Source organism: Schistocerca americana, chromosome 9 (assembly GCF_021461395.2).
Source record: "Schistocerca americana isolate TAMUIC-IGC-003095 chromosome 9, iqSchAmer2.1, whole genome shotgun sequence".
NCBI classification, from domain to species: Eukaryota; Metazoa; Arthropoda; class Insecta; order Orthoptera; family Acrididae; genus Schistocerca; species Schistocerca americana.
Window position 1 is genome coordinate 67,545,103 of NC_060127.1, and position 19,178 is coordinate 67,564,280.

Below are 19,178 nucleotides of genomic sequence, written 5' to 3' on the forward strand. Positions count from 1 at the left end.
GGCGGAGTTCTCAGTCAGATTATCTGGGCGCCGAAGCCGCGTCCGTCGACTCCAGCCTCGGTCCAGCTCGGCATAAGTGTGCTCTTTTACTTGGAGTGCCTCAGTGAACAGTGTCATATTCAGTATGTTTTGTTTAGCAACTAAGTTGTTGACTTAAGATGCTGCTAGTGTTTGCTACTGTGGTTAGCATCCACTCCTGGGACTTCTGCACTGGCTTCTGTTGCAACAGTGTTATTCATGCTTTTTCTAACCCTAGAACTAGCCTCCAGTGTATTAGTTAGTCCCGTCTGGAATAAACAACTATTTCAAAACCCTGTTTGTCCAAGAGTCTCCACAACGAGTTCCCTACCGAGTCTCACCACCTGCATTTCTAGTAAATACCTGTACCAGTGTTGGCTCAGGTAGAGGAAAACAATCAAATGCCTTCACTGTGTGGCCAAGCGGTTCTAGGCGCTGCAGTCCGGAACCGCGCGACTGCTACGGTCGCAGGTTCGAATCCTGCCTCGGGCATGGATGTGTGTGATGTCCTTAGGTTAGTTAGCTTTAAGTAGTTCTAAGTTCTAGGGGACTGATGACCGCAGATGTTAAGTCCCATAATTCTCAGAGCCATTTGAACCATTTTTGAACCTTCACTGTGAATTGTCGTTCTGCCTTCTGCTCTGTGCAGCTCGGGAGCGCAGACTGACCAGTAACCCCTTCTTTCCCTCTCCCACCTATGTCAGGACACGACACAACTGATACGGTCACGAGCCCACGAAAAGTGCCGCATGCTGTTAGCAAAGGTACTCTGCTGCCACAGACTGTTAACGCCAGATTTCGCCACATTGCCCTAACAGATACGTTCGTCGTACGTCCCACCTAGATTTCTGTCCTCGTTTCGCCCAGAGGTGTTTGTCTGTTAGCACTGACAACAATACGTAAACGCCGCTGCTCTCGGTCGTTAAGCGAAGGCTGTCGGCCACTGCGTTGTCTGTGGTGAGAAGTAATGCCTAAAATTTGGTATTCCTGGCACACTCTTGACTGTCCCATGCCTCCAGTTCCAAATACTATTCCACGTTCAAAATTTTTTAATTCCTGTGGTCTGTCCACAATTACATCGTAAGACTTTTCACAGGAATCACCTGAGTACAAATGACTGCTCCGCCTTTTTCTTTTTTTTTCCTGTATTGAGTTTCGATTCGCCCTAAAGGGGGCGGGCTGGCAGCAGCTTATTACTGACTGCTCCGCCAATGCATTGCCCTTTTATAGCTTGTGTACACGGTACTACCGCCATCTGTGTATGTGGACATCACTCTCCCATGGCTTTTGTCACCTCAGTGTACATAGTGTGATAAATTTAATAATTCTTTGGGGGGGGGGGGGGGGTTGGGTTGTTTGGGAAGGAGACCAGACAGCGATGTCATCGGTCTCATCGGATTAGGGAAGGACTGGGAAGGAAGTCGGCCGTGCCCTTTCAAAGGAACCATCCCGGCATTTGCCTGGAGCGATTTAGGGAAATCACGGAAAACCTAAATCAGGATGGCCGGACGCGGGATTGAACCGTCGTCCTCCCGAATGCGAAATAATTCTTTGACATGGTTTATGTCCACTGATGTAAAAGAAAAAGTTCCGTCTCCTACTTCGGACTCTTAGGATTCTAAAGTAGTCTACGTGTCTCGTCAGGGTTTTAGGTATCTCATACCAAATTTCATCGAAATGAGTTCAGCGTTTTAGCCGTGAAAACGTAACAAAATGGTTCAAATGGCTCTGAGAACTATGGGACTTAACTTCTTAAGTCATCAGTCCCCTAGAACTTAGAACTACTTAAACCTAACTAACCTAAGGACAACACACACATCCATGCCCGAGGCAGGTTTCCAACCTGCGATCGTAGCGGTGGCGCGATTCCAAGCTGAAGCGCCTAGAACCGCTCGGTCACACCGGCCGGCGAAAACGTAACAGAGTTACTTTCACATTTAATAATTAGTATGCAAGTATTGATTAAACACATTGAGGATAGTACAAGCATTTTATCCATTATGTTGAATGGTATTACATGGAACATATCAATGAAAAAAAGCTTTTTCAGAAACATGAAACGTTCTAATGTCAAAGAGTAAACCGCAATTTCAAAGAGCGAACGTGTTTTCCCATGTCGCGTTAAAGATCTAAATTATAAAATCTTTCCTTCCCTGAACCGATTTTGATGAAATAAAGCCTGCATATTACCGCAAGTTACGCTCAAATTAACCGTGAAAACGCCATGAAAATTCGTCTGAGAGTTTTGTAGATTAGCGTGTTCAAACAGAAACACAGACACGACGGTTTTATACGAGGGTGAGTCAAATGAAAACCTTAAATTTGTAATAACAAATCGAAATTTCGCGCCGTTATCCTGTAAGTCGGTAAGCGTGTTACAAACAGCGTGCAGAATGGCCTGTACGTGGCAGCTTAGTGCAGATGCACAAATACCGTCGCAGTATCAGTATAAAGATGGGCGCTCCACTTCTGACTTGCACCAGAAGAACAGCGTTCTGTTATTCGGTTTTTCCGTAGTGAAGGTGTGAAACCTATTGAAATTCATCGACGAATGAAGGTTCAGTACGGTGACGCATGTTTGTCACAGCAGCAAGTCTACGAATGGGGTAGGAAGTTCGCAAATGGTGTGACTTCAGTGGAAGATGTTCCTCGTCCAGGTCAGGCATACCGAGTTGTGACTCCACAGACCATTGCAGCAGTTGAAGCCATAGTGAAGGAAAACCGCCGAGTGACACTGAATGACATTACAGCATGTTTACAGATTAGTCATGGGTCAGCACACCACATTGTGCATGATGTGCTCCAATTTCACAAAGTGTCTGCAAGATGGTGCCACGGCAGCTGACTCCTGAAATGAGAGAACGACGTGTTGATGCTTGTGAAGAACGTCTTCAGCGATTTGAACGAGAAGGTGACGACTTCCTTGCAAGAATCGTCACTGAGGACGAAAAATGGTTCAAAAGGCTCTGAGCACTATAGGACTTAACTTCTGAGGTCATCAGTCCCCTAGAACTTAGAACTACTTAAACGTAACTAACCTAAGGACATCACACACATCGATGCCAGGTGTAGGATTCGAACCTGCGACCGTAGCGGTCGCGCGGTTCCAGACAGTAGCTCCTAGAACCGCTCGGTCACTTCGGCCGGCAGCTGGGGACGAAACCTGGGTTCACTTCCACCAACCGGAAACGAAGAGAGCGATCAAGGAATAGCGCCATTCCTCATTACCAAAACCAAAGAAGTTTCGAACAGAACCATCAGCAGGGTAGGTTATGCTGACTCTCTCTTGGGATGGAAAAGGCGTCATTTTGGAGCATTAAATGCGTAGAGGGACCACTGTCACCAGTGCATCATACACAGATCTCCTAAAAAATCATCTGCGGCCTGCAATCAAATCATAGCGACGTGGATTGCTGTCAGCAGGTGTCCTTTTGTAACATGACAATGCAAGGCCCCACAATGCCCGTACAACAGTTACAACAATCACAGACCTGCATTTTGAGTGTCTTCCTCATCCACCATACTCACCAGACCTTGCCCCAAGTGATTTCCATATGTTTGGACCACTCAAAGACGCAATAGGAGGAAAGAAGTTCCGTTCTGATGAAGAGGTACGCCATGCGGTGCATGAGTGGTTGGGCAGACTAACAAAAGAATTTTTTTCTAAAGGAATTTATGCACTTTGTAAGCGCTGGAGGACTTGGATTGAGCGTGGGGGAGATTATGTTGAAAAGTGATTCAGCTTTGTACCACTTCCGCACAGTAAATAATATTTAAAAAATATTTAAGGTTTTCATTTGACTAGTAGTTTCAGCATGAAAGATGTGTTTACGTACCCATTTTTGAAGGGAGCAGCTTTTGTGGGAACAAGTTTCTCGTTTTATCACATTTCTCCAATATTTTTGCGACCTACGTCGTTAACAAGCGTTATATCACTGTATTGGTCTTTCCAAGAGCTTTCGTATATCACTTGAGAAAATTAATAGTTTCATTAGAAGAAAAAGGCGATACCTGCCTCAGTATCTCGCTTGATACGGGAGTTAAGAGTATTAAACGCACAACAATACATGCTCCCTCATAATCTGAAACCTCCGTTTCGATGTCTCGAATCGTTTGCGAAATAAAAGGGGTGCAAGTTTGGGTCATTCACTGTGTGTTTTAACGAATCCGCGGTGGTTTCAGGTGGCACACATACACAAGTGCAAGGCACGTATTTTATCGGTAAAAGTGCGTCGACGTTACGTTTTTATCTCCGATACGTAATTTTGAGCAAACGTCCAACTTCAGTGATTTCATGATCCACTCGAGGCTGTGCGTTGTGACCTGGTAAAGCAGTCGGACGTGAAGAAGGTGGTTATTGTTCTTTTTTATTGTTATTGCACTTGTGATTTGCAGTTCGAAGAGGGTTTTGAAGCAACTGACACCAACCTGTCCTGAGCTAGTCTCTTCGTCTCCGAGTAACTACAGCAACCTAACAATCAATTTGAGTTACCTTGCTGTATTCGTCTCCTGGGCTTCCTCTGCAACTTTTACCACCCCACACTCCCCTCCATGATGCCTCAGGATGTTATCAACTCATGTCTTCTTTTAGTCAGTTTCTGCCATAAATTTCTTTCTTTTTCAATTCGTTTCAGTACCTCTTCATTAGTTACTCGACCTACCATCTGGTCTTCACCATTCTTCTGCAGCACCTCAATTCTCATCTTGTCTGAAATGCTTGTCGTTCATGTTTCACTTCCGCTAAAAGCTGTACTCTAGACAAATACTTTCAGAAAATATTGCTTAACATTTAAATTTATATTACACGTTAAAAAATTCCTCTCTTTCATACATGCTTTTCTTGCTATAACCACTCTACATTTTATCCTCTACTTCGGCCATTGTCAAATTGTTTCTGTGTCTAAATACCAATTTACTACTTTATTTTTTCATTCCATAGTCTAATTCTCTCAGCATCAGCTGATTTAATTCAGTCACACCCTACTAAAATTGTTTCACATTTGTTTTATTTTAGAAGTTAACAAATTCTTTTTCATACACCCTTTTCTTGCTGTAGCCACTTTACATTTTATCCTCTACTTCGGCCGTCGTCAATTATTTCACTGTCTAAACACGAATTTACTACTTTAACTTCTCATTTCCTAGTTAAATTCCCTCGGCATTAGCTGATGTAATTCAATTACATTCTAGTAAAATTCTTTCACATTTTTACGAACTTCCAGCTTGCTGTATGCACTGTAACTTCGTTTACATATTTTTGACATGGTTTTTGCATTTCGGAAATACCGTTTTATACTATGTTATGATTTAAAACTAGTCATTGAGTGAATAAAAAAAGTAAAATTTACATCTTTGGCTGGTTACTCATTGTACTATTTTGCATTTATTGTAAACAGCTTATAACCCATTCTCAATACGATGTACATTCAGTTAAGCTGACCTGTCAAACCATTTGTGGTGTCTGATGGAATTACAATGTCATCAGTGAACATAAAGCTTTTATTTTTTCTTGCTGCACTTTTATTTCGTTTCCAAAATTCCCCTTCGTTTCCTTAGCTCAGTATAGAGGTTGAATAACACTGGTGATAGTTTACTACCAAGTCTCACTAGCCTCTCAACCACTGCTTGCATTTCATGTCCTTTGACTCTTATAATTGTGCTTACTGTACAGCTCCTACGCTTCTTACAGTTGCAGTATGCTGTCTGTGCAAGCTGTAAATAACCCGTAGCTCCCTGTATTTTTCACCCACTACCTTCACAATTTCAAAGAATGAATTCCAATCAACATTATCGAAAGCTTTCTGTAAATCTAGTTCTGATATAAATGTAGGTTTGCCTTTCTTTAACCAATGTCGTCAGATAAGTCATTCCTCGTATGTTCCTACATTTTTCCACAACCCAAATAGATTTTCCCTTTTCTTATGCAAACAGAAAAAAATATATGAGCTCTAGAAAGAAAACAGATTACATCTCTATAAATTATCAGCATGTTGCGGAAACCTGCTTCACTGGTGGTCCATGGCGGAAGTTGTTTCGTTTTCACTAACTTCAGTAGGCTGGCGACACATGAGCAGTGAGAACAAGACAACTTCCCCAGACACAGTGCTTATCAGTGAAACAAAGCGTCGCATCATGCAGATGTTTTGTAGCTCTGCAGCCTGTTAGTAGCGCTCGTGTCGTCTTCTCTTTCTACGTTGACGGAAATTGAAAGTGCTGAACCATGAAGCACCAGTCCGATTTTTATCAAACCTTGTGGACAGTCATCACATAATGATTATTAAACAATTGACTTGCATGTCCATGACCATGATCAGTATGAAATGTGGAACAGTAAGCACAAATACACTCTTGTATTCTTACATGCGCATATGAAAGAACAGACACTATCGCCGAGCAACAGGATAAAACTGAACAGGACATGCAATATACTTAAAATTGACAACTTCAACAGATAATTGAAAATTGTGTGTTTTTCTTCACCATATATGGGGTCCACAAAGAGATATTTTCCTAGAAATTGAGGAAAGAAACTTATTTGAACCCATAAGGTAAGCTATGTGCAACAAAAGTGCCCCTGGTGCAGCGACCACGGCATCCTTCTGGATAGCAAAGAACATGTATTCGGTTCCCAAGTACATTCACTTTTTTTCATTTGTATTTTTTCGTTTCGAAATAGGTAGGACTAGGCGGGTTTAAGTAGGTAAATCAGTAACGAATAATAAAAAGGTACTCAAGTAAATTTCTGAAACTACTTGGATTAGTAAAGAATTAGAAATTTAATCCTGGTCGCTTTACAATGGCTCTTTCACTCACTCTTTTACATATCCTCAATTGCTTTCGAACAACTAAGTGGATGGTAGTTGTCACAGAAACATTCCCAGCAAATACACTCGAGGTACTAATAACGTGTTACAAATGCAGTCTTGGTGCAACTACATCGTTCCTTCAGAAATGGTTCAAATGGCTCTGAGCACTATGGGACTTAACATCTGAGGTCAGCAGTCCCCTAGACTTAGAACTACTTAAACCTAACTAACCTAAGAACAGCACACACATCCATGCCCGAGGCAGGATTCGAACCTGCGACCGTAGCGGTCGCGCGGTTCCAGATTGTAGCGCCTAGAACCGCTCGGCCACCCCAGCCGGCTTTACACTTACAAATATTTCTTTTTCTGGAATTAATTTTTATGTATACTACGCATACTAAAACATTTCCTGGAAAATTAGTACTGAAAGTCGGTCACAAATTATACTACGAATCGTATTGCATCCACGTAGTTGTCCAGTTCCCGCTGGGTTTCTAGAAAGCAGATTACAGTTTTGAGGTCTTGAAACGAAGTTTTTAACTTGATGATAGAAATAAATATCACACTGATGGCACACTGGTGTGCTGTTTCGCAACATTACTTCTACCGTGCAAGTCGGATGGCCCTCGCCATCTGCGAGTACAACCATGCAATCACGCAAGAGAGTCAATGCCAGGAATCCAATATCAGTCAAAACTTATCAGCAATGTATGGTTTTCAAATGTTCTCAAAATATATTTTGCAAATTTAATTTGCCAGTTTACCGGATTTGGAGAGACTGACGTTAACATTTGTTAACAAATTGGTTCAGCGATTCACCTCTTCTGTAGCCTGAGGACCAATCATGTGTTCCTTATAATCACAGGAGAAGTTTAAGCAAATTGTTTCCATACGTTGTGATGGAACACCGTGCCGAGTGCGAATGCGTTATTTTATGCATACCGCCAGCCGCGATAAGGGTTCGTTTTTTTCCCTCAAGCGATAAAGTGAGCCGAATGCTTCTCTTCGAATCCCTGTTACTCGGAGCGGTTTTCACACAAACGGGCTCAAAATTTCAGTTATTTACTAATCTAAGAACTTGAGGAATTTATTTGCCTGTCTTGTTATTATTCCTTACTGATTTAATTACCTTATTAGTAAGAAAATTAAATCAATAAGGAATAATAACATGGAGTTTAGTTTTAGTTTAGTTTTAATTAACTCTCCTATTCTTTTCAGTTTCGAGGGGGGAAAAAGCACTAATGAGAAAAAATGAATGCACTTGGAAAGCGAACACAGGCTCTATACACCTGGGCCTTGGTCCAAGCGACGCTTACCTTTTGGAAACATAAGTGGCAGTCAAAAAAATTTCTTTTCCCGATTTTTATGGAAATATGCGTTTGTAGATAGCATACATGCTGATGAAAAATGCTCAGTTTTCACTTATCTACCAGTCTCCTCAAGTTTGAATCGACTACATGTCGTCAAGTTCAAAAATGGCTCTGAGCACTATGGGACTTAACTTCTGAGGTCATCAGTCCCCTAGAACTTAGAACTACTTAAACCTAAGGACACCACACACATCCATGCCCGTGGCAGGATTCGAACCTGCGACCGTAGCGGTCGCGCGGTTCCAGACTGTAGCGCCTAGACTGAAACATATTTTTCAATTAAATAAAACCTTTTAGTTCATTTTATTGCCAGTTGCATGAAATAAATTACAATTTGATATGCGGTAAGTGCTAAATTAAAATATGTATACAAATATACATTAGGGACACTGTACAACCTCTAGAAATAAAAAGTATTTTATTTCCTGTTCGGTCTTGCTCGTTTCTGCACAAATTTTAATTGACTGTGACATTTTCATGCATCCAGTAGCAAAAAACAAAAATATATCTTCACTTCCAAGTTACTATCGAATATATATTAATTAACATTTCCATTTCACAATAAATATAGAATTTAACAATAAGTTTAAAAGTTTATCCCTAGTGGCAGTGGTGACTTTGCGAATACGACTCTAAAATGCTACACCCTCGTCTAATAACCAAAATATTTTATACTCCAAAACTTTTAGCCTTTAAATTCGTTATTTTCGTGGTTTGTTTTCTTCCCCCAGCTCCACCCCTGTCTTGCTACTTTGAGAAATAGATGTCTGCTGACACGCTCAAATGCTATAAGCGCAGACAGTGTTGCTCATAAGTGCGACCGGAGTTTCAGGGGACAACCGCACGAAAACTGCGGGGGAAGATCGGAAAGTAACACACAATAATTTTACAACCAAAAGGTTTAATAGATAACAAAACAAACAAAATCACAAATGAACTTACATCTTTTACCTATTTTTCTACACAGTCGCCAACATTCTAAACACATTTCTTCCATCGTGGTACCAGTTTCAATACGCCACGTTCGTATAAGTCATTTGCATCTGTCGCAAAGCGTTGGCCGGGCTGGAATTTCTGCATGTGACCAAACAGACGAATGTCCGACAGTGCAAGGTCCGGACTGTATGGTGGATGCTGGGCACCTCCCACCCAAATTTGACGATGTTCTCTCGAACAAGACCAGTAACGTGGGGGGCGAGTATTGTCAAGAAGTAGTTCAACAGCATCAGCATTAATGTTGTGGCGTTTGTCACGAAGGCCACGAAGCAACTTAATCATTGTTCATCGAAGTCCACCAGTAATACGCCCTGCATATCCCAGAACACTGTCAGAAGCACTTTCCTAGCAAACTGAGTCACTTTGATTTTTTTTTTTCGTACCGGAGAACCAGCATGTTTCCGTTTCCATAGAGGCCTCCCTAGTTACCGGAATGACGATTCCTTTCAGAAAGTGGCGCCCTTCTACGGTGTCAACACATTAAGTGATCCAAGCTTGTCGTCTTTCGCTGGCCATTGTGGTTGTCAGTCAGGTTCTTAGGCACGCAGCGAGCACTAACTTTACGAAATTTCAGCGTGTCACGAACAGTATCGTACACTGCACCATAGCAAATGTTGAATTGTTGCGATAAGGTTGACAGCTACACATCCGGGCGTTCAAAACTGCTGCCTCAATGGCTCCGACATTGTAGCTGTTTCCGGCTGCTCGGAGCGTGGCGAATCACTGAGGTTCACACGGCCCTCTTGGAAGAATGCACACCACCTGGAGACATTGCTACGGTCCATTGTATTGTATTGTATGTTAACCGGGGACCTAGAAACGACGGAGAGGCTCCGTCCCCGCCGCAGCCGCAGTGGTCCACAACGACTACCGCAGTCCACTTCACCCCTCCGCCGCCCCACACCACTCTTTCCACAACCACTCTTTCAGGGTTAGTGTGCTGCGGTTCGGTCCTCGGTAGATCCCCCCCCCCCCCCCCCCCTCCAGAGAACGTCTCACACCAGACGAGTGTATCCCCTATGTTTGCGTGGTAGAATAATGGTGGTGTACGCGTACGTGGAGAACTTGTTTGCGCAGCAATCGCCGACATAGTGTAGCTGAGGCGGAATAAGGGGAACCAGCCCGCATTCGCCGAGGCAGATGGTAAACTGCCTAAAAACCATCCACAGGCTGGCCGGCTCACCAGACCTCGACACAAGTCCGCCGGGCGGATTCGTTCCGGGGACCAGGCGCTCCTTCCCAATCCGGAAAGCCGTGCCTATGGTCCATACAGTCGTCCTGGCACACGCCACACCTGTCCGTGTGAATTTCACTCGGTGGGTGCCCTTTGGCCCGCAAATATCGAATTACACTTTGCTGCTCTGCCCAACTTGACAGAAGAAACGTGCGCGCCATGTTTGTTTCGTAGTTCAGGCCTCTAGCTGCAAATGAAAACAAAATATCCTCTGTACCGAAAACTGCAAACTTGAGACTATATCGTGAAATTTCGACATTTATCGTGAAATTTCGACATTCCAGCTGCAATACCCGGCGTTACTTTCCGATCCTCCCTTGTACAAGACATACAGCAAACTGACATTTATCAGTGGACGGAGTATCTCTGCAAGTTTCGATTCGTAATGTGTGCCGCGGCATAGCCACATTAGGGGGCAGCCGCGTGAGAACAGGTACAGAAATTGTGCACTTCGTATTATTCCATCGAATTAGTTCGCTCCTGCAGATAGGCAAAGCAACTCGTTAAATGTCCAGTCAAAACACCTTCAGCCATCAAGGTTTCCAGTTTAATTTTATTTGCGCAAGCAGTTTCGGCGCTACATTACGCCATCTTCAGGCTCCCTGACCGACATGTCAGACGAAATAGTTAGTCCTATCTGTAGATTTCTTCTCAACACAATGACCCCTTTGATCATTAGTTGCCGACAATCGAAGGCCTCGCTGTGTTAAGAAGTAGTCTACGGGTACAAGTTGTAACCTCCCCATTACTAATCGGCCTATCATGTTTGAGATATAAAATATGACCGTGGAACGCGTATATACCTAATGGAATTTTTCTAATTGGATAAGGCTATCTTTCCCGAAGAAGTAATACCGATAAGTAGGGGGAAAGTGTACAACCGATCTTTCTGATAGAAAAGTCTACTAAAAACAAAAAAGTAATTAAATCGAACAGGGCTAGAATTTGGAAAAATGAAAGTTATTTTGTGCATTCCAAATGGCTCTGAGCACTATGGGACTTAACATCTGTGGTCATCAGTCCCCTAGAACTTAGAACTACTTAAACCTAACTAACCTAAGAACATCACACACATCCATGCCCGAGGCAGGATTCGAACCTGCGACCGTAGCGGTCACGCGGTTCCAGACTGAAGCGCCTAGAACCGCACGGCCACACCGGCCGTCTTTTGTGCATTCACTCACGAACAACGCTTGACAGAAAAGGGGTACCACTGATCATGAATCCAAAAGTTACACTAATGAACGAAAAGGAAATAATTACGGTCGCCAGCCCACTAGGGCGATTTACATCCAAAATCCTGTACAAGACGATGGGAAAGAAAAACATTTATTATTAAACACTGACGTGGCAACTGAAGGATTTCACGTTTTTTGACACTAATTTTAAGTGAGTATGTAATGCTAAAGAAAACTGAGAAGTCACTTTTACGTTAAGTTTGTCATTAAATTTTGAAAAAGGCAATCGAGTAATGATTTGAAAATATCCACTTAAACAGTATGTCAATTTGAACTTCTTTACGTGAACAATGACCTTCAGAGACCTCAACATAACGTCATCAAAGAAATTTAGAGAAAGGCAAGCACTTTTTACTTTGCAGTTACTTAATTTTCAAATTGGATTTCATATTATTGTCTGAACAACTGAGCCTTTTTTACTGACTTGAACAGAATTAAATACTAGAATACGTACCAAACCAAACAGCCATGTGCTCCAAGCTATATGTAAAATAAATAAAACTTCCGCACTCTTAATTTGTGCATTTTTTTAGATTTGCATTTTTTCCAGTGATAGATTCTCAAACTTCGGTTAGCATATAAGGAAAAAAGGGAGCAAGGACCCTGCTTGGTAACAATATCTGGGGCCAATGAGGACACAATAACCCTGAATTTAACTGATTATTATTTAAATAAAATTCATTAATCAAATCACATTCCGTTGTGCTCCTGGGTTAGCCGTTCATACTCTATACCAATGAACAGTCTTACTTCAGTGCTGTGCGTGCGACGAAACTCGGAGCGGACGACGAATCTGTTTTACTGGAACTGCTGCTGTTGTTGAAGACGGTAGCATCTTGTGCGGCCACGGCTAATTACAGGAACGGGCAATCGTAATTAATACAGCCTCTTCTGCCCGTCCACTGTCCTTCCTCCTGCTACTAGTCACCTGGCTGGCGCGCGTACACGGTGCCGCCGAAATGGTACTCTCTACTACGAGAGCGTTAACACCACACTTCCGCACACTACAAGCGACGGAAACCGTCTCCCGCTCTCTCCGCGCGCTCTGTGCAACAACCCCCTACCCAAAGATCTTACAACGCACAATCACTGCTATTATCGTTGCTACTCAATGCAAATAACATTTCCTCTGGCTTTTTCCCAGAGCTTATAAGTTTCACAGTAAAACACAGATAAATACAATGAAACGTCATCAGACTTCTACCTAAATGTACACATACAGTGAAGCAATGTCCTTACTTATTAAAAAGAAAGCATTTAAATTACAAATATTTACATACAATTAAAAAAATTATACATCGGTAGCAGGTGCCATGCATCCTGCATTTTCTATGTTACAAAGTAACTGAATGTTCGCCCCTATTTCGACTGTATAAGAGATGGTATTCTTCCTACATGTCGGTCAGGGGGCGTGAAGATTGCATAATGTTACTGTGAATCTGGTTGCAGCAATAAAATAAAAGTGGAAATTTAGACGGCTGAAGGTGTTTTGATTTGACGGTTACATTGAACAGCCGAGGTCACTGAACCATCTTGTACACTACTGGCCATTAAAATTGCTACACCACGAAGACGACGTGCTAGAGACACGAAATTTAACCGACAGGAAGAAGATGCTGTGATATGCAACTGATTAGCTTTTCAGAGCATTCACACAAGGTTGGCGCCGGTGGCGACACCTACAACGTGCTGACATGAGGAAAGTTTCCAACCGATTTCTCATACACAAACAGCAGTTGACCGGCGTTGCCTGGTGAAACGTTGTTGTGATGCCTCTTGAAAGGAGGAGAATTGCGTACCATCACGTTTCCGACTTTGATAAAGGTCGGATTGTAGCCTATTGCGATTGCGGTTTATCGTATCGCGACATTGCTGCTCGCGTTGGTCGAGATCCAATGACTGCTAGCAGAATATGGAATCGATGGCTTCAGGAGCGTAATACGGAACGCCGTGATGGATCCCAACGGCCTCGTATCACCAGCAGTCGAGATGACAGGCATCTTATCCGCATGGCTGTAACGGATCGTGCAGCCACGTCTCGATCTCTGAGTCAACAGATGGGGACATTTGCAAGACAACAATCATCTGCTCGAACACTTCGACGACGTTTGCAGCAGCATGGACTACCAGCTCGGAGACCGTGACTGCGTTTACCCTTGACGCTGCATCACAGACAGGAGTGCCTGCGATGGTGTACTCAACGACGAACCAGGGTGCACGAATGGCAAAACGTCATTTTTTCGGATGAATCCAGGTTCTGTTTACAGCATCATGATGGTCGCACCTGTGTTTGGCGACATCGCGGTGAACGCACATTGGAAGCGTGTATTTGTCATCTCCATACTGGCGTATCACCCGGCGTGATGGTATGGGGTGCCATTGGTTACACGTCTCGATCACCTCTTGTTCGCATTTACGCCACTTTGAACAGTGGACATTACAATTCAGATGTTTTACGACCCGTGGCTCTACCCTTCCTTCGATGCCTGCGAAAACCTACATTTCAGCAGGATAATGCACGACCGCATGTTGCAGGTCCTGTACGGGCCTTTGTGGATACAGAAAATGTTCGACTGCTGCCCTGGCCAGCACATTCTCCACATCTCTCATGAACTGAAAAGGTCTGGTCAGTGGTGACCGAGAAACTGACTCGTCACAATGAACTGCGGTATCGTGTTGAAGCTGCATAGGCAGCTGCACCTGTACACGCCATCCAAGCTCTGTTTGACTCAATGCCCAGGCGTATGAAGGCCGTTATTACGGCCAGAGGTGGTTGTTGTGGGTACTGATTTCTCAGGATCTATGCACCCAAATTGCTTGAAAATGTTGTGATGTACAGACGGTAGCAGAGCCAGGATGGGGAAGGTGTAGGCACATTCATTTGGTCCAAGCCTTGTTGACACAAATTTATTATTTAACAATAATTGGTTTACATCCAAGTTAATACAATTAACAGTTTAAAAGGAAATTTTAGCAATAATTTTTTTTAAACATTCTCTCGAAGAACATGCAGCCCCACTCTGAAAGATTACATAAAGGTACTGTTAGTAAAGGGTATATTATGTCGTACAATAGTGCAACATGTACAAATATTAACAATTACACCAGAGAAATATTGAACATGTGATTTGTACTACATGTAAATCTAACCTTAAAAAAATCCAATTTGCAAAAGTGGAACAAATTACCTACTGCCTGCTTAAAAAACTGTGGCAATGATAATCAGTTTCTTTTTTTACCTCCTGATTTCACTTAAGCTTACGTAAACCCTACACAAATGTCACTTATTTTTCTCTCATGTGACATCAGTTCACCTTTCGTGACAAATACACAAAGTTCCTAAATTATTTTATATCAGTTAAGTAAGCTACAAGACACAAATAACATTAACGATTGGTGACATGAGTAAACACCGTCAAGTTTTCAATTTCACGACGGTTGTGTTATCTAGCAAATTTTCATTTAAATACTCTCCCCACGTGTTCCAAAATCAGTTCAGTCAGTCTCGATGAGAAACACAACTGAATACACAAATATCAAGAAATAGATGGGTTTATCCCAAGCAATATTAGTAGAATTAAGAGATTTGCAATTTAAACGCACCAATTTTAACAAAGTCTAATGTAATAATAATTTGGACAGAACTTTCATAAAATGATCGATGATAGTGGATATCGTGCCATACACTATGAAACAAATTAAGAATTATTCACAGCAGACACCTGGCACATGATGATATTCTCTGAAGTATTTCAAATCACAAACTGTTGGCTACAAGTACCAACCACATAATAAAGTAATGATCATTGAATATAATAAAAGTATATGAAAATTTCGGCCTTAGCCAGATGACGAGAACCACACCAATGTAGTTTCCTGTTACGCTCGGGTGCTAGGCCCAACAAACAACAGCTGGTCATGGAGAACCACGCTAAGGAAGCGAGCATTCCGTTCAACTCCACATGCCCGCAAACAGCCACACAGCCACACTCATCGCAGTCCTTACTCGGCAGGCACCAGTTGACTCCCCGCCGCTTCCGTCCTGTCGCCATATACCCTCCGAGCCGTCCTCCCAAAACTGTTGCTTCGCGCACCAGCGCCCACAGCGCTCAGCGACCACGCCCCCTAACGCTGCGGCGAAAACAAGTGAAATAATCTCGCGGGTAAATCAAATGAGCTGAGCCGTGACACGGCTCAAATGTAATCACATGTCAGTTCTAGTATAATATATTTGTCCAATGAATACCCATTTATCATTTGCATTTCTTTTTGGTGTAGCAATTTTAATGGGCGGTAGTGTATAAAGGTGGACGAACAAACAACACATTTGTAAAGCAAGCTGGTGTCACGTCTCCCTGCTCTGGCCGACTTCAGTCAACTGAGTGCAGCGAATGGTGGTTCTTGTGACGCAAGCAGCGCTTGTGCTGAGCACCTCTGATACGAGTTGCGACCTCGGAGAGAGGGTCCGTCCCTTTACTGGTCGGTGCGGACGGAGCCCAATGCGCTGCGCAGTGCCCGGAGCCCGCTCTCGGCTGAGACGGCGGCGCGTGTTGTGGGTGCAGGTGAAGGTGTGGTTCCAGAACCGGCGCATGAAGTGGCGCCACAGCAGGGAGGCGAAGGCGGCGTCCGCGCCGGCGCCCGCCCCCGCCGCCCCCGCCACCGGAGACGCCGCCGTCGACTCTACGCAGCGCGACCCGCCCGACGGCGACGGCGACGCGGCGCTGGTGGACGTACAGGCCATCGACAGCGGCTGACGGCGGCGCTCGTGGCGTGGCAGGTGGGTGCCGCCAGTCTAGGGAGGACCCGGGGGCCAGCGCTGAGCTCCTCCGCTGCCGGCGCTGAATCCCCCCTCTTGCCTTTCGCAGTCAATTGCTCTACCGGCTGACCTTCCAGGAGTGCTAGTCTTGCAAGTTTCGCAGGAGAGCTTCTGGGAAGTTTGAAATGTAGAAGACGAGTTACTGGCGAAACAAAGGCAGTGACGATGGGCCGTGAGCCATACTTGGGTAGTTCAGTCAGTAGAGCTTTTGCCTATGAAAAACAAAGGTCCCGACTTCGAGTCTCGACACAGCACACAGTTTTAAACTGCCAGGAAATATCGTATCAGTGCGCACTCCGCTGCAGAGTGAAAATTTCATTCTGGAAACCTATCCGCTGTGTCACAAACTGTTAAACAAGTTTCCAGAATGAAATTTTCACTCTGCAGCGGAGTGTGCACTGATACGAAATTTTAAAATGTAGGACACAAGGTACTGGCGGAAGTAAAGCAGTGAGGACGAGTTATGCATCGTACCCGGGTAGCTCAGTCACTAGATCATTTGTCTGCGAAAGGCAAAGGTCCCGAATTCGAGTCTCGGTACGGCACACAGTTTTAATCTGCCGGGAAGTTTCGTATCGATGCACAGTCCGCTGCAGAGTGAAACTTTCATTCTGGAAACTTGTTTAACAGTTTGTGAGACAGTAGACAGGTTTCCAGAATGAAAATTTCACTCTGCAGTGGACAGTGCACTGATACGATATTTCCCAGCAGATTAAAACTGTGTAACGGACTGAGACTCGAATTCGGGACCTCGGCCATTCGCAGGCAAATGCTCTAGCGACTGAGCTACCCAACTACGATGCACAACTCGTCCTCACTGCTTCACTTCCGCTAGTACCTTGTGCCCTACATTTTAAACTTTCCAGAAGCACTCCTGCAGAGCTTGCAAGTATAGCACTCCTGGAGGCTCAGTCAGTAGAGCACTTGTCCACAAAAGGCAAAATGTCCGCAGCTCGTGGTCTAGAGGCGAGCGTTGCTGCCTCTGGATCACGTGATCCACGTTCCGATTCCCGGCCGGGTTCGGGATTTTCTCTGCCCGGGGACTGGGTGTTCGTATTGTCATCAACATCATCATCATCATCATCATCATCATCATCATCACCACCATTACCACCACCACCATCATCACCACCATCATCATTGGTGACCGATTGGATTGGATAAAAAATTGGACTGTGTGAAAATTGGGACTGTGTGAAAATTGTGACTGTGTGAAAATTGGGACTGTGTGAAAATTGGGACTGTGTGAAAATTGGGACTGTGTGAAAATTGGGACTGTGTGAATTGGGACTGTGTGAAAATTGGGACAGTGTGAAAATTGGGACAGTGTGAAAATTGGGACAGTGTGAAAATTGGGACTGTGTGAAAACTGGGACTGTGTGAAAATTGGGATTTGCTAAAAACTGGGATTGTGTGAAAACTGGGAGTGTGTCAGAATTGGGACTGTGTTAGAATTGGGACTGTGTCAGAATTGGGACTGTGTCAGAATTGGGACTGTGTCAGAATTGGGACTGTGTGAAAATTGGGACTGTGTGAAAATTTGGACTGTGTGAAAACTGGGATTCTGAGAAAACTGGGACTGTGTGAAAACTGGGACTGTGTCAGAATTGGGACTGTGTCAGAATTGGGACTGTGTGAAGATTGGGACTGTGTGAAAATTGGGACTGTGTGAAAATTGGGACTGTGTGAAAATTGGGACTGTGCGATAACTGGAACTGTGTGATAACTGGGACTGTGTGAAAACTGGAACTGTGTGAAAACTGGGACTGTGTCAGAATTGGGACTGTGTCAGAATTGGGACTGTGTGAAAACTGGGATTGTGTGAAAACTGGGACTGTGCGAAAACTGGGACTGTGTCAGAATTGGGACTGTGTCAGAATTTGGACTGTGTCAGAATTGGGACCGTGTCAGAATTGGGACTGTGTGAAAATTGGGACTGTGTGAAAATTGGGACTGTGTGAAAATTGTGAGTGTGTGAAAACTGGGATTGTGTGAAAACTGGGACTGTGTCAGAATTGGGACTGTGTCAGAATTGGGACTGTGTCAGAATTGGGACTGTGTGAAAACTGGCACTGTGTGAAAACTGGCACTGTGTGGAAATTGGGACTGTGTGAAAATTGGGACTGTGTGAAAATTGGGACTGTGTGAAAATTGGGACTGTGTGAAAATTGGGACTGTGTGAAAACTGGGACTGTGTCAGAATTGGGACTGCGTTAGAATTGGGACTGTGTGAAAATTGGGACTGTGTGAGAACTGGGACTGTGTGAAAACTGGGATTGTGTGAAAACTGGTACTGTGTGAAAACTGGGACTGTGTGAAAACTGGGACTGTGTCAGAATTGGGATTGTGTCAGAATTGGGACTGTGTCAGAATTGGGACTGTGTGAAAATTGGGACTGTGTGAAAATTGGGACTGTGTGAAAATTGGGACTGTGTGAAAATTGGGACTGTGTGAAAATTGGGACTTGCTAAAAACTGGGATTGTGTGAAAACTGGGACTGTGTCAGAATTGGGACTGTGTCAGAATTGGGACTGTGTCAGAATTGGGACTGTGTCAGAATTGGGACTGTGTCAGAATGGGGACTGTGTCAGAATTGGGACTGTGTGAAAATTGGGACTGTGTGAAAACTGGGATTCTGTGAAAATTGGGACTGTGTGAAAACTGGGACTGTGTCAGAATTGGGACTGTGTGAAAATTGGG

General features: G+C 43.9%; 1 protein-coding gene across 1 annotated transcript in view; it reads left to right on the forward strand.

Annotated features, from left to right (window-relative positions):
• Nucleotides 1-19,178, forward strand: part of LOC124550650 (H2.0-like homeobox protein) — a 120,686-nt gene that overhangs the window by 82,086 nt on the left and 19,422 nt on the right. The window contains exon 4 of the mRNA XM_047125374.1: nt 16,225-16,308. Coding sequence (XP_046981330.1) covers nt 16,225-16,308 — 84 coding nt within the window. The remainder of the gene's footprint in view (nt 1-16,224; nt 16,309-19,178) is intronic.